A 13,880-nucleotide genomic window follows, 5' to 3' on the forward strand; every position below is an offset into this window, starting at 1 on the left:
GCACACTCATTTTGAGGAAGTCCCAAAAAAATTCTACCTCCAAATGATGTGTCCAGCAGAGGCAAAACCACCCCCACCATCAAAAGCATCTACATGAGACGCTGCCTTAAGAAGGCAGGGTCTATTGTCAAAGATCCCTACCAACCAAGCAATGCCCTTGTCTCACTGCTGCCATCAGGCAGGAGATGCAGTTCTTAACTCCCCACCACTAGGTTAAGAAACAGCTACTTTCCTACAATCATGTTCTTGAATTGACCTGCACAATCCTAATTCCACTTTAGCAACAAAACCAGAGATCACCTCTTGCACTTGCATGAATTTTTGTTGTGCTTCAGATTGCTATCGAACACATTCACAAAAATATTATCATTAAAATAAAAGCAATATTATTTTTGGTGCTTCTATGGATGCACAATTGCCTTTGACAATAAAACGTCAAAAGCAGTCATTTCACCTTTGGACCTTTGGCTGGAAAAGTAATTAGTTGGGAAACAGAAGTGCTCTTGCTGCCATTAGTTCAATGGACAGTATTAGACAATTAGTGGAAAAGACCCAATTCAGAATTCCTCTAACTTCAATGAAAGAAGATAGCTGCCCATCAACAATTGACAAGAAATGCAGAAGGAGCTGGAACTGACCTAGACATGGATTTGAGAGGAAATCTACTGGCCTGGATTCTGGGGTCAACAGCAAAGTGAATGCACTTGACACGCATGAAAGAACTGCAGATGCTGGTTCAAATCGAAGATAGACAAAAAATGCTGGAATAACTCAGCAGGACAGGCAGTATCTCTGGAGAGAAGGAATGAGTGACGTTTCTGGTCGGGAACCTTCTGCAGAGCTGCCTCTTGCACCCATGCTGAACTTGTTGATTTCAATAGCTGTATCACTAACTTCCACCCTGCCCTCAGATTCACTGAGATTCACCAAGATGAGGTGATCTACGCCGTATCTGCGCCCAAGATAATGTGTTCCATACCAGGATGTCCGAGATGTCCTCATTCTTTAGGGAACAGGGGGTCAATGAACCATTGTACATTTCCAAGATCATTGTCGGCTTTGATCTGCACTTTCACATCATACAATCTCTTTCTACCTTCCATATCTCCAGTTCCTCTCTACACTGACTGACTGAAGAAGGGTCACGACCGGAAATGTCGCCCATTCCTTCTCTCCAGAGATGCTACCTGTACCGTTGAGTTAGTCCAGCATATTGTGTCTGACTACATTTGATGTTGACCACAAAAGAAGCTTCCAGCTAAGCTTTAACAGCTTCTGTTTCCTTGGTGTTGGCAGGATTTTCCATCTGAATCTCTGAGGAGTTAGCAACATCTAGCAACAACGAAGCATTAAGCAAGTGAACATCCAGTCAATCTGAACAAGTCATCGAGTAATTAAATACATCTAGAATTTTAAAAACTAGCAACAGTATCAATGACTAAAAAAATCCCAACTAGTTCACTTCTGAAAAGGAAATGTGCTATCCTTACCCGGTCTGGTCTATTTATGAACCCAGACCAAACAACGCGTTTTAGATTCTTTGTTTTCCTCTGATATGTATTAGCCAGCCACTTAGTTCACAGGGAAATTTGGGATGGATAATAAAGATTGTTCCTGCTGGTGCCATCCCATGAATGAATAAAACAAGGAAAAAGTTGAAATGTCTAAAATAACAGAAAAGTCATATAAAAATCTATGGAATATTGTTGTTTGTCTGAGGGAATGCCAAACCACACATAAAGATTAGTTTCTCTGTCCAAGAAATAATCACATCTTATTCAAAGCGGTCGAATAAGTGCCAATATCTTTTGCAGCAAATGCCATGTGTAAAACAAAAAGTTGAAGTTATTAGTTCTGCTTTGTTCAAACACGCAAAGATTGCAGCCGTACATCTGGTCAAGAGCAGGTTAACTAACAGCAAATTCCAAATATTCACTTTTAAATGCATCTGTGCAGACATCATAAATTGTCCGTTTTATAGAGCACTGACTGAGTGCTGACAGTTTTGCCACCAATACAACCACAATGTCTGGACTATATATGGAGTATTTCCACAAAGCCAAGAGAAAACATATTGGTTAAAACAAACAATTAATTTTCGACGTCATAAAACATTCACATTCATCAGAATGTGTCCGATAATATTATTTATGGTGTCTCTTCCTTCCCAGTTTGCTTATCTATTCTCCCAAAGGCACAGGCTTAAAAAACAAGTGTTTCTCTTGGATTCGGTTACAAAATGCAAGCAAAGCTTTTGAACACAGAGATGAGGAGATGTGGGGAAATATCTCAGCCAAGGCTATCAGTGTTCTCCTTTGATGCTCATATGTGAACATTTCCCTTTTCCTGACCCACAGGGAAGTATTGAACTTGGAAGAAGTTTCACCTCACTTGCCGTGGATAAGTGCAGCATCTATTTTTAAATGACGCATTTCTTGATATTTATAAATTCACATTTCGTGTGGAAGGCCTCGGAATGGCATCCGGAAAGTCCTGAATTTAAAAAATCCAAGTCTACTCCCCCATTCAATTGTGGCTGATCTATCTTTCCCTCTCAACCCCCTTCTCCTGCCTTCTCCCCATAACCTTGACACCCAGATTAATCAAGAATCTATCAATCTCCACTATCAAAATATCCATTCTGTGGCAATGAATTCCACAGATTCACCACCCACAGACTGAAAAAAAATCCTCCGCATCGCCTTCCTGAAGGCAAGTCCCTTTATTCTGAGGTTATGGCCTTGACTCTCGTCATAGTGGAAACATCCTCTCCACATCCACTCTATTCAGGTCTTTCACTATTCGGTAAGTTTCAATCAGGTCCCCCTTTATCCTTCTGAACTCTACCGAGTGCAGGCCCAGTGCCGTCAAACGCTCATCATATATTACAATCATCTTCGTGTTCTTGTAAATCATTCTCGTAAATCTCCTCTGGACCCTCTCCAACACCAGCAAATGCTTTCTCAGATATGGGGCCCAAAACTGCTCACAATACTCCAAATACGGTCTGACCAGTGCCTTATAAAGCTTCAGCATTACATCAGCATTTGAGATAATGTGAAGTCACGTGGCCACATTCATATTGTGGTTCTGGTGAGAAGGCAAGCGTGTTTTAATAGCAGGGTCAGCTCCGTTTTTAAATCCCAACAGGAAATTAAAAATTATTCAGCTGAAATTTGAATTAAAAGAAAAACTTCCACTGAGTACTGAGCATTTCATGACTTCAATCCTAGGGTTAAAGAATTTCTTATGAAGTGTACCACTACTATAACTTTAAAAAAACAGCAGCAAATGTATATAGGACCACAATCAGGAATCGGTAATCAGCAAATCATTTGAAAACCTGTGCAACCGACTGAGATAGTATCACATCCATAATCAGCACAAAAGTCACTTCAACATTTTTTATAAACAATGGTGTCTCAATCAACACCTAGAGAGAAATGTTGGATAAATCCCAACAGAAATGGTCAATAAGCTGCAGAAAATAAATTATTCTGGTACGTCTTTACAAACAGCTCACTCACTGAAGCACAGAAGTGGAAGGGTCTCACGTTCAAAATCCACTCGACATAGGTGGAGAAGCTGTCCACATATTCCAAGATCCTGCTCTGCCCCAATGTACAACGTTACCCTCTTTTAATAAAGGTACACAGCAGGATCTTGGAATATGTGGACAGCTTCTCATATATTGAGAGCCACCTCTCATTGAAGTCAGACATTGATGATGAAATTCACCATCCCCTTTGATGTGCCACCATAGCCTTTGGTCGACGAAGGAAAAGGGTGTCTGAAACTTCGACCCTGGCACCAAAACTCAACAGTGATCCGTGCTTTCCTGCATGCTTCTGTATGAATCAATGAACATGTCTTTATCAACGGGTTCGCAGTGGAAAAGTCAACCTCAAGTTCTTGGGGATGCATATCTCTGAAGATCTGTCCTGGCCCAGACCATTAATACAATCATAAAAAAGGCCCATCCAGGCCTTAGAAGATTGAGGAGATTCAGTAGATTGACAGATACTCTCTCGAAGGTTCGCAGGTGTACAGTAGACACCATATTAACTGGGTGCATCACAAGCAGGAGGAGAACTTTCCTGTTAATTACAATTGTAAGTGACTACTGATGCCCGGACCACAAACCATGGGACACAGTAATTTCCACACTGAAAAACTATTGACTGCAAGGTCCCCCATAAGTTTATGATGGAATAAACAACAGTGAACAGGCAACAAAGAATAATATTCCTGTGCGCTGTGACAACAGAAAAGACAGAACTCTACAAGAGAACAGATCCCTATCAAAATTTAATCAGGTTATTTCCGTACTCTTGCATTAGCCTAGCCCCCTCTGTTTGAAGTCTGGAGGACATCCGATAGTAAAACTAACCTTGGTAAGTGGATCCAGATGAGGTTTGGGGAAGGGAAACTTCAGCACCGTGCGTTCCAGGATAAAACTTCTGACTGTAATATTTGGGCTTGAAGGTGAACTGCTGAGACTGGCCACGCTGTACCAGCATTGTCAGTGGCTGTGATGGTAGAGGCATCAAACTGCAAGGGGAAGAAAGCAACAAAATTAGAAATAATGATTTACTATGCAGTCCCAGCTAAACGCAAAGGCAATTATCATTGTTTCATGGCGAGGAAAGAAAATTATTTTATTTAAATCATTAACTTGCACATTACCCTGTTCACACTACCTGAATACTTTGCTGGAGTTATAGTCAAAGGACATGGAAACAAATACTTCGGCCCACAGTGACATGCCAACCATCAAGCATCGGGCATCATGGTGGCGTAGTGGTAGTGCTACTGCGTTACAGTGCAAGAGACCCAGGTTCGATCCTGACTACACGTGCTGTCTGTACAGAGTTTGTACGTTCTCCCCGTGACCTGCGTGGGTTTTCTCAGAGATCTTCGGTTTCCTCCCACACGTTTGTAGGTTAATTGGCATGGTATAAATGTAAAATTGTCCCTAGTGTGTGTCGGGTAGTGTTAAGGTGCAAGCATCGTTGGTCGGTGTGGACTCGGTGGGTCGGAGGGCCCGTTTCCAAACCGTATCTCTAAACTTAACTAAACAAAAAGCACCCAGTTTCATTATTCGTACATTGCTTCCATTTATTTTGCCCTGCTTTCCCATCACATCCCCCAGACTGTACCCATCACCCAAGCAATTAAGGTAATTTTCAGTGGACAAATAACTAACCAGCCTGCATATCTTGGAAATACTGGAGGAAACCAGAGCATAGGGAGAACATGCAAAATCCATATAGAAAATGCCACAGGTCAGGACTGAACCCAGATCTTTAGTGCTGTGAGCAGCAGCTATACTAGTTGTGCTGGTGTGCAGCATCCTTGCTACCACATTCTCCTGGATTCCACTTACATAAGACTTAGTGTAGTTACAACAAAAATAAATAACAGGCGCTGAAGACCAAAATTGATGGGTGCTGATGGCAATTCAATTCCCTCAAACGTTTTCCAAGGACTCTCCTGTCCATATTTTTCTTCCATTAGGAAGAATTCAGAGTAATCTTTAATCATCTTGTTGTGCTCAAACATTTGCTTTTGCACCATTTACTTATCCTGTGGACATGAGACACAGTAGCAGTTTAGAAGAATTAAATGACGAATGAGAACCAGTGAAATGGAAGGGCAATGCCTAGGTGACAACAATGCACGATCTTATAATGCTCTTGTGCAGTTAAAATCGCCTGAGTCATTGACCTGATTGTATTTTCACAAAAAGGCAGCGCAGAAAATGGATAGTTTCCCCTCTAATTAATTAAACTCATGTCAAGATTAGAGGTCATTAGAGATTCAAAAAACTTAACATCCGTTTTTATTTTTCCATCTGCCACATTCTTGCCGATTCATCCTTCTTCATTTCCACCATCATCCCACACCCATAGTCTCTTGGGACGGAGTGGCAGTCCATTCTATAGAGTAATCCATCCAGCAAATTGCCCTGCTGTGTTAAAATCTCTTGGACTCATTTATTTATTTCCCAGAATAGGTGCAAAAACCAAAAGTCCCCCACCAATGACTGATCCCATATTAACTCCAGAACAAAAGTAATCCAGTCAACTTTAAGGACAAAGGAGAATTGAGAGAGGGAATACAAATAAATGATGCTGGGACTGTAAGGTTAATTGGACTGTAAATTGCCTCTAGAGGTAAATGGTAGAATCTGGGGAGGTTTGATAGGGACATGAGGAGAAGGAAATGGGATTAATGGGTGCTTGATGTTCAGCCAGGCGTGGAAATCCTAGGGGGACAGGGGGGGGACATGTCCACCACCCCCCCCCCCCTTCCCCTACCCCTGCCCCTCCCCCCCCCCCTCCCCCTCACCCTCCCCTCCTGCTTTAGAGGTGGGGGACAATCTCCCCCCATGTTTTGTAATCCGGACTTTATCAAACGCTTTCTAAGGGCTGAATCGGCCCGTTCGCGGGGCCATTCAGCGCCCGGCACGGCTTAAAATCATACTGCTGCATCGAGGCGATCAAGGCTCCCGATGTTGAAGCCCCCACCAGCCGACTCAAGCTCCACGATTCAGGGCAGATGAAGCTGCTGTTGCTGGAGTTCGGAGTCGGTCACCAACCAGGTCAGTTCCTTATGTTACTGTCCACAGGGCCCATGGGGCCGAAGCCTCGCGCGTGCGTGTGTGTGTGTGTGAGTCCCACGCATGTTTTGATAGCGATTTCCGTGTCTGTGTTCATCACTAACCTAATGGGTTAAAGGGGTTACAGCCTCCATGCTGTACAACTACAGCTTTACTCCAGAACTGGTGGGTTACACAAATTGATCAGTGTTCTCCTGCACATAGTTGGAAACAATCAGAAAGAATCACCTCGTTGTCCTCCTAATGGTTGATCAAGCGACAGCAGATAGCTGGAACCAGTTTTGTTCAAGAAGTTGCAAACTGCATTGTACTTGGACAGGAAGGGGCAGAATAATAATAATAATAATAATAATAATATTTTTTATTGTCATTGCACATCAGTGCAACGAGATTTAGTAGGAGGGGAACTCGGAACGAGGAGAAGGGGACTCGGAAGGTAGAAAAAGTCGACATAAAGAGAGAGACAGGCATTTTAGATATAAGAGACTAATGCAGGGTAAGAGAAAATGTCCTGAGAACAGCCTGGGAATAAATGAGAAAGAGTAGGCTCACAAAAGGAAAGTGCTGACCTCATGGCATTCCTTCACGGTAACGGTATGAATGGGGAATGATGTACGCAGCCTTCACACTTCCCACAGGAACTGTTAAATTCCCATACATCACGGGAGTAAAACCAATGAAGTCACTACAAGGAAGATTATTCCCAAGACTACATCTGCCCACCACTTTTCAAAATAAAACTAAGAAATTAGAGACATCATAAAATCATGAGAGGAATAGATCGGGTGGACGCACAGAGTGTCTTGCCCAGAGCAGGAGAACATAAGTTTAACGTGAAGTGGGAAAGAATGAATAGGAATCTGAGGGGTAACCTTTTCACGCAAAGGGTGGTGGGTGTATGTTACAAGCTGCCAGAGAGGGTAGTTAAGGTCAGAGACTATTACAACGTTTAAGAAACAGTTGGACAAGTACATGGATAGGACAGGTTTGGGGGGGGATATGAGCGAAATGCAGGCAGGTGGGACTAGCGTAGATGGGACATGTTGGTCGGTGTGGGCAAGTTGGGCCAGAGGGCCTGTTTGTACACTGTATGCTTCTTTGACTTAATCATCAAATGTGCATACATTGTCTTTGTTTGTGCAATGGACTTACGCAAACCACATACTTTTATTTCACAACTTTGTTTCCAATGATTAAATCAGCCAATCCGTCACTAATTAAAACTGGAGGGAATATGCTTTCCTGAGGCAATGTGAATTGTAGATGAGGTCGATGGATGGATGGGGGATCATATTTTGTGATCAACTGATCTGCACTGTAAAGAGCCTATCCCACTTACCCGATTTTCTCGGCGACTTGCCGGCAGGTTGCCGGAAATTTTCAACATGTTGAAAATCCAGCGGCGACTAGAAAAACATACGACTCTTTGGGCGACTACTCACGACCATACAGGCGTCACCCTGTGGCCCATAACACTTTACAACATCTTACTGTCTTGAACAGAGCAGTTGCAAAACCAGGATATGATGGATGCCAATAGGATGATTTCTATGGTATATCTATAGAAATTGTTTAGAGTCATTGCAGACATGTTGAATTTTCTTCACTTGTATGGTTGTTGTGCTTTCTTAGTCACAGTGTTAATGTGGTTGGACCAGAACAAATTGATATTCATGCTCTCTGCCATCTTCACTTCAGCACCATTGATGCAGCCTTGGGTGTGTACACCACCCAGCTTCCTGAAGTTGATTACTAGTTTTGTTGACCAGGATTCTGCATGGATTAGAGGGTATTAACTATACGGAGAGGTCGGACAAACTTGAATATTTTCTCTGAAGCATTGAACGCTGAGAAAAGAGCGGATAGAAATTCATAAAATCATGAAAGCAGATAGGGGAGATTTAGAACCTTTTTCCAGGACGGAAATGTCAAAGACAAAGCTTTAAAGTCAAATGGGGAAAAGTTTGAAGAAGATGTGCAGACCAACTTCTTTCCCCCCCACAGAACATGGTGGGTCCTTGTTGGTCCTTGTGGGTCCCACATTGAAAGGGGTGGCGATGGAAGAATAAACAATAGTGGTGTGCTTATACCAGGGGTGGAGGGATATGGCCAACAAGAATACAGAAAAGGTTATCTTAATTTGTATTTTGTTCAGTACAGACATCGTAGGCTGAATCGGTTGTCCCTGTACTATACTGATCTCTATGCATTAAATGAAACCCCAGCTGCAGTGTTCCGCTAAAATGGTGCATGCAAGAAGCAGCATATCAACATGGAGGCAAAGCTTCCAAATAGATTACAAATCAGCCAGATAGATAATGAGGCAAAATAGCCAGGCTAAATAAGATGAACGTGACTCCTGCAAAACTAACACAATTAACTTAAAGCTTAAAACTTATAAATCAAGCTCTGGGCGAAAGCAATCATCAGGCAAAAGTCTCTGCTGCTCTGGTAAACCAGATGTCATTATACACACATTCCACAAAGTTAGAACTGAAACAGAGAGGTAAGCACCATGTCATGTAACCTCTGAGAAATATGTTGTAATTAAAAAGTATTTGGAGCAAAATTTATTTTGACTGCCTTTGTGAAAGCAATTCTGCAGACTGCATTGTCCCACCGTAGACATTGCAAGGATGTTAACCTCGTCAGGCACCTGCTTTTCCTATGAAACTGAAATGCATCGACTGAGAGAAGTAACATTCGGGCATGCTTCTAATTAAGGCTCTGTATCCACAAAAAATCTCTCCCACCTTGTCTGGAACTCATCCTGAATCCCAGTTCCAAGACAGTTAAGTGTAAGGCAAATTCTAAAGTAGCACATTTTTGTTTCCAATTAATGATCTGTGGTACAAAAAATCCAATATAAAAGGGAAAAAAGAAAAGTGGAGGAGAGAGGTGGGCTGCTGAAAGCAAAGGGGATACCTGCTGGTACCAATGGCCAGAGTCACAAATGTGTTCATTGAAAACTAATTAATCACACAAGTCACAATTGCAATTCTTTATCAAACAATTTCCATTGAGTAAATTGACAAAACTGAATTTGTACTAAAAGATATTGCAGATTTGCCTCAGATAGCATATGGTTGCACAGAGATGAAAAGCCAAAAGGTGTGAGATAAAGTTAGAATAATTGTAAACTGTGAATCCAATATGAGGAATATAGGCAGAAGGTGATATGCAATGTGGATAGTTGATGTTTTGTGTCAACCCCTTGTTCAGACCTATCCATGTTCTCCAGACATGCTGCCTGACCTGCTGGGTTTCTCCAGCATTTTCTGTCATGAGGTGCTGTTTCCCCAGTTTGCATGTGGCCTCACTCAGGCAATGGAGGAGGCCCAGGTCCAAAATATGGGAATGGAAGGGGAATTAAAATGGTTGGCAACCGTGAGATTTAGCGGACCGAGGTTAAGTGTTTGGCAAAACGGTCGGCGAGTCTATGCTTGGTCTCACCGATGTGAAGGAGGCCTCATCGGAAACACCGGAGGCAGAAGATGAGGTTCGAGGAGGTGCACGTGAACCTCTGTCCAACCTGGAAGAATGCTGGGGTCCCTTGATGGATGTGAGGAAGGAGGGTAAGGGACAGGTGTTACATCTCCTACAGTTGCCGGTGAAGTACCTGGGAGCAGGTCGTTTGGACGGGAAGGAATAACTGAACCAAGGAGTTCCGTGGGGAGCAGTCGGAAAGGGATAGGGAAGGAAAGTTGTGACTGGTGGTGGGATCATGTTGAAGGTGTTGTAAATGTAGGAGAATGATGTGTGGATGGGGAGGCTGGTGCTGCGAAAGGAGAGGATCAGGGGTACTTGTTCCTTTGAGGCCGTGGGATCAAGAGCAGAAATGCGGGACATTGAGGAGATACAGGTGAGGGACCCATCTGTGACAACAGGGAGGAAACCATGCTTGCTAAAGTAAGAAGACCATGTCCTAGAATGGAAAGGCTCATCTTGGGAGCAGATGTGATGGAGACAGAGAAAATGAGAGTGAGAGATAGCATCTATGAAAGAGGCAGGGTGGAAGGAGGTGTAACCCAGATAACTGTGGTAGTTGGTGGGTTTGTATTAAATGTCAGTCGCTAGTTCGTCCTCTGTGATGGAGACAGAGAGTTCAAGAAAGGGGAGAGGAATGTCAGAGATAGTCCAAGTGAATTTGACATAGACACAAAATGCTGGAGTAACTCAGCAGGACAGGCAGCATTTCTGGAGAGAAGGAATGGGTTGATTGACCCCCTGTTCCCTAATGAATGAGAACATCTCGGACGTCCTGGTATAGAACACATTATCGTGGGTGCATATGTGGCGTAGATCACCTCATCTTGGTGAATTATTGAAATCAACAAGTTCAGCATGGGTGCAAGAGGCAGCTCTGATGCAGTCATGGATGTAGCAGAAAAAGAGCTGAGGGATGTTGGCAGTGTACATTTTGAACAAAGACTGTTTGACATAACCAACTAGAAGGCAAAGTTGGTTTTGCAACGTTTAAGAAATAGTTAGACAGGTACATGGATAGGACAGGTTTAGAGGGATATGGGCCAAACGCAGGTAGGTGGGATTGGTGTAGATGGGACATGTTGGCCAGTGTGGCCAAGTTGGGCCGAAGGGCCTATTTCCTTGCTTTAAGACTCTATGATATTAGAATTGCACAATGTGCTCAAAATGTTTTCCACTGAAGGTTGTTGCAATTAACTTATTTTTCAAATATATTTCCCCTTTTGAAATATTTTGTTTCCAGCATTTATTAGTTTTTTTTGCAACACTGTCAATTTGTGTAATTGAGGCAGATCCTTTTCTTACTTTGTCACATTAAGATTCTTATTTCTCAACTAATATATGACTACCTTAATTTTTATACCAAAATGCCAAATCTTTTATGCCAAAGCTCGTTTGCAAGTTGTAAAACCACATTCCGTGTTTATAAAATTTATCTTGGAACTGTCATCCTCATTCAGTTTGGTGATGGCCACAAATTTACCAATTGCTGTTCTGAATCCAAGGTCTGTATAATTAATTTCAATTATGATCACTGGTTGTCCCCATGGGAGTCCATTCCTACTCTTTGCCACTGGTTTCCTGCCTTTTACTCTCATTAGCAAATCTGAAGAGCTTTGCATGTACTTCAACACTTGTCAGTGCAGAGAAGTCGCTTCTTGCCAGCTGTCATGTACAGACAGAGCCACATCAGAAGTTGGACCTACTTGTGTGGACTTCAACTCTAAGTAGCAAGAGAATTCTGAGAAAATGCTGGTGGGAGCCAAACATGAAAGTAGAAGCATTGTTCTTGGTAATCCTTTCCCACGTACCAAGTCCAAATGAAGTGCAAAGGAGATGTGATTATGGTCACACTCATTGTCTTACAAGGCAGTTCCAGGCCCCGTGTGATGAATAGAATGTCAATTCTTGGGCAGAAGCCATTATAAATTAACTGAAATATTAAATATGCTTCTCTCTCCACAGATACTAACAGTATATTTCCAGTAATGCGTGCTTTTATTTCAAATTTACAGCATTTTTAGTTTTTTTGGCATCTTATTTAGAGCAAGCTTAGAGGTTCCCAAGAATTGGGTTTTTAATCACTTTAGTTTTAGAGATATGACATAGAAATAGGCCCTTAAGCCCACAGAGTCCATGCCAACCACCCATACACTAGTTCTATCCTATACACTGGGGCAATTTGCAGGAGCCAATTAACCTGCAAACTTGCACATCTTGGAGTGTGGAAGGAATCGGGAGCACCCAGTGAAAACCCATGTGGTCATAAGGAGAACATACAAACTCTATACAGATAGCACCCATAGTCAGGATCGAACCAGAGTCTCATGCACTGTAAAGCAGCAAATCTACTGCTGCCCCACTCTGCCGAACTTCCCTCTTTGAATAACTTGTATTCTTTTCCATTGCAATACCTTTCTGTTAAATACAAACATTTTTTTTAATATCCAGTTCTGTATGATGGGACTTTGAAATGTTATAATGGACCAAAGGGGAAAGGTCTGTGGGGCAGATAGTCTGGAGGGGTGCAGCATTCAGTAACATTGGAGTTAAATGACTGGAACAACAGCCACCACATTGCACTACTTATCCATAGTCACAAGTTCATCACCATGCCAGCTCAGGAATTTAAATAAACCCGGCCTTTAAGTTTACTTCAATAAAAATAATCAAAAGATTGCCACTCGGGTCCACCTACGAACTTCAGAGAAGGAAATCAATCATCATCACTATGCTGGACTCCAGGGGATGCCAGATCCATGAAGGTGATTAACTTGTAACTGTGTTGTTCGGTCAGGGACAATTGGGGATGGTATCAATACTGGTATTTCCAGGAATATCCATAAACAGCAAGTTAAAGTAAAATCATAGGTGGCAGGATGTGGGAAATGGAAGGTGTTCATATTTGGGCCCTTTATCAACATCACAAATTATCACAAAGGGATCTTAATTATGGGCACTAAACCTAAACATCAAAAGAGGGAGGGTCTGTGGTAGTAACCACAATGATTGGGTTGAGATTATTCTTGGAGCAGTTTATGAAGAGACTTAACAAAAATGCATCCAAAACTATGAAGAAGCTTGAGAGAGCAAATTGGAAGAAACAATTTTCACTAGGAAGTGGGTGCATTACCAGTGGCAAGATGTTTGGCATATTGACAAAAATATCGGAAGCAAATTACAGGAATAGAATGACAAGGTGCTTAAGGATGACAAATGAACAGTTAAAGGATAATTAGCTGTCTACTTTGAAAGAGGATTACTTGAAGATGGGGGCACATGACTAAATTTGATAGAAACGTAGAAAATAGGTGCAGGAGTAGGTCATTCGGCCCTTCGAGCCTGCACCAACACAAAATATGATCATGGCTGTCATCCAAATTCAGTACCCGGTTCCTGCTTTTTCCCCATATCCCTTGATTCCTTTTGCCTCAAGAGCTAAATAGCCCTGTAGAAGAGACAGCACAGACTTGAAGGGTCACATGACTTCTGGGCTGCATCGGATTTATCACTGTGTTGCTTGATAAAGTGGCCAGTTTTAGTTTTAGTTTTACCTTACATGCATTCAAATGTACATGTATTAAAATTATGAGATGTCTCTTGATTGGTCATAAGGCAGTGAGGTTGCCGTGCATCTTTGATTTTAGGGATTTTTGTAAAACTATGATTTTCTGTGGCAATTTAGATTCACTGATGACATTCTACTTTGAGATTTAAGCTGCAACGTATTTTTGGAAGAACATTTTGGATTTGGATATATTTACAAACTGAT

General features: G+C 42.2%; 1 protein-coding gene across 5 annotated transcripts in view; it reads right to left on the minus strand.

Moving 5' to 3' along the window:
- Positions 1-13,880, minus strand: part of ltbp1 (latent transforming growth factor beta binding protein 1) — a 295,601-nt gene that overhangs the window by 244,514 nt on the left and 37,207 nt on the right. For all 5 annotated transcript variants that reach the window (XR_008723852.1, XM_055639325.1, XM_055639326.1 and 2 more), the window contains exon 4: positions 4,391-4,551. Coding sequence is in view for 4 of the 5 variants with exons in the window: in XM_055639325.1 (XP_055495300.1) it covers positions 4,391-4,551 (161 nt within the window). In the remaining variant the exon portion in view is untranslated. The remainder of the gene's footprint in view (positions 1-4,390; positions 4,552-13,880) is intronic.

The sequence above is a fragment of the Leucoraja erinacea genome, chromosome 8, assembly GCF_028641065.1.
Source record: "Leucoraja erinacea ecotype New England chromosome 8, Leri_hhj_1, whole genome shotgun sequence".
Classification (NCBI taxonomy): Eukaryota; Metazoa; Chordata; class Chondrichthyes; order Rajiformes; family Rajidae; genus Leucoraja; species Leucoraja erinaceus.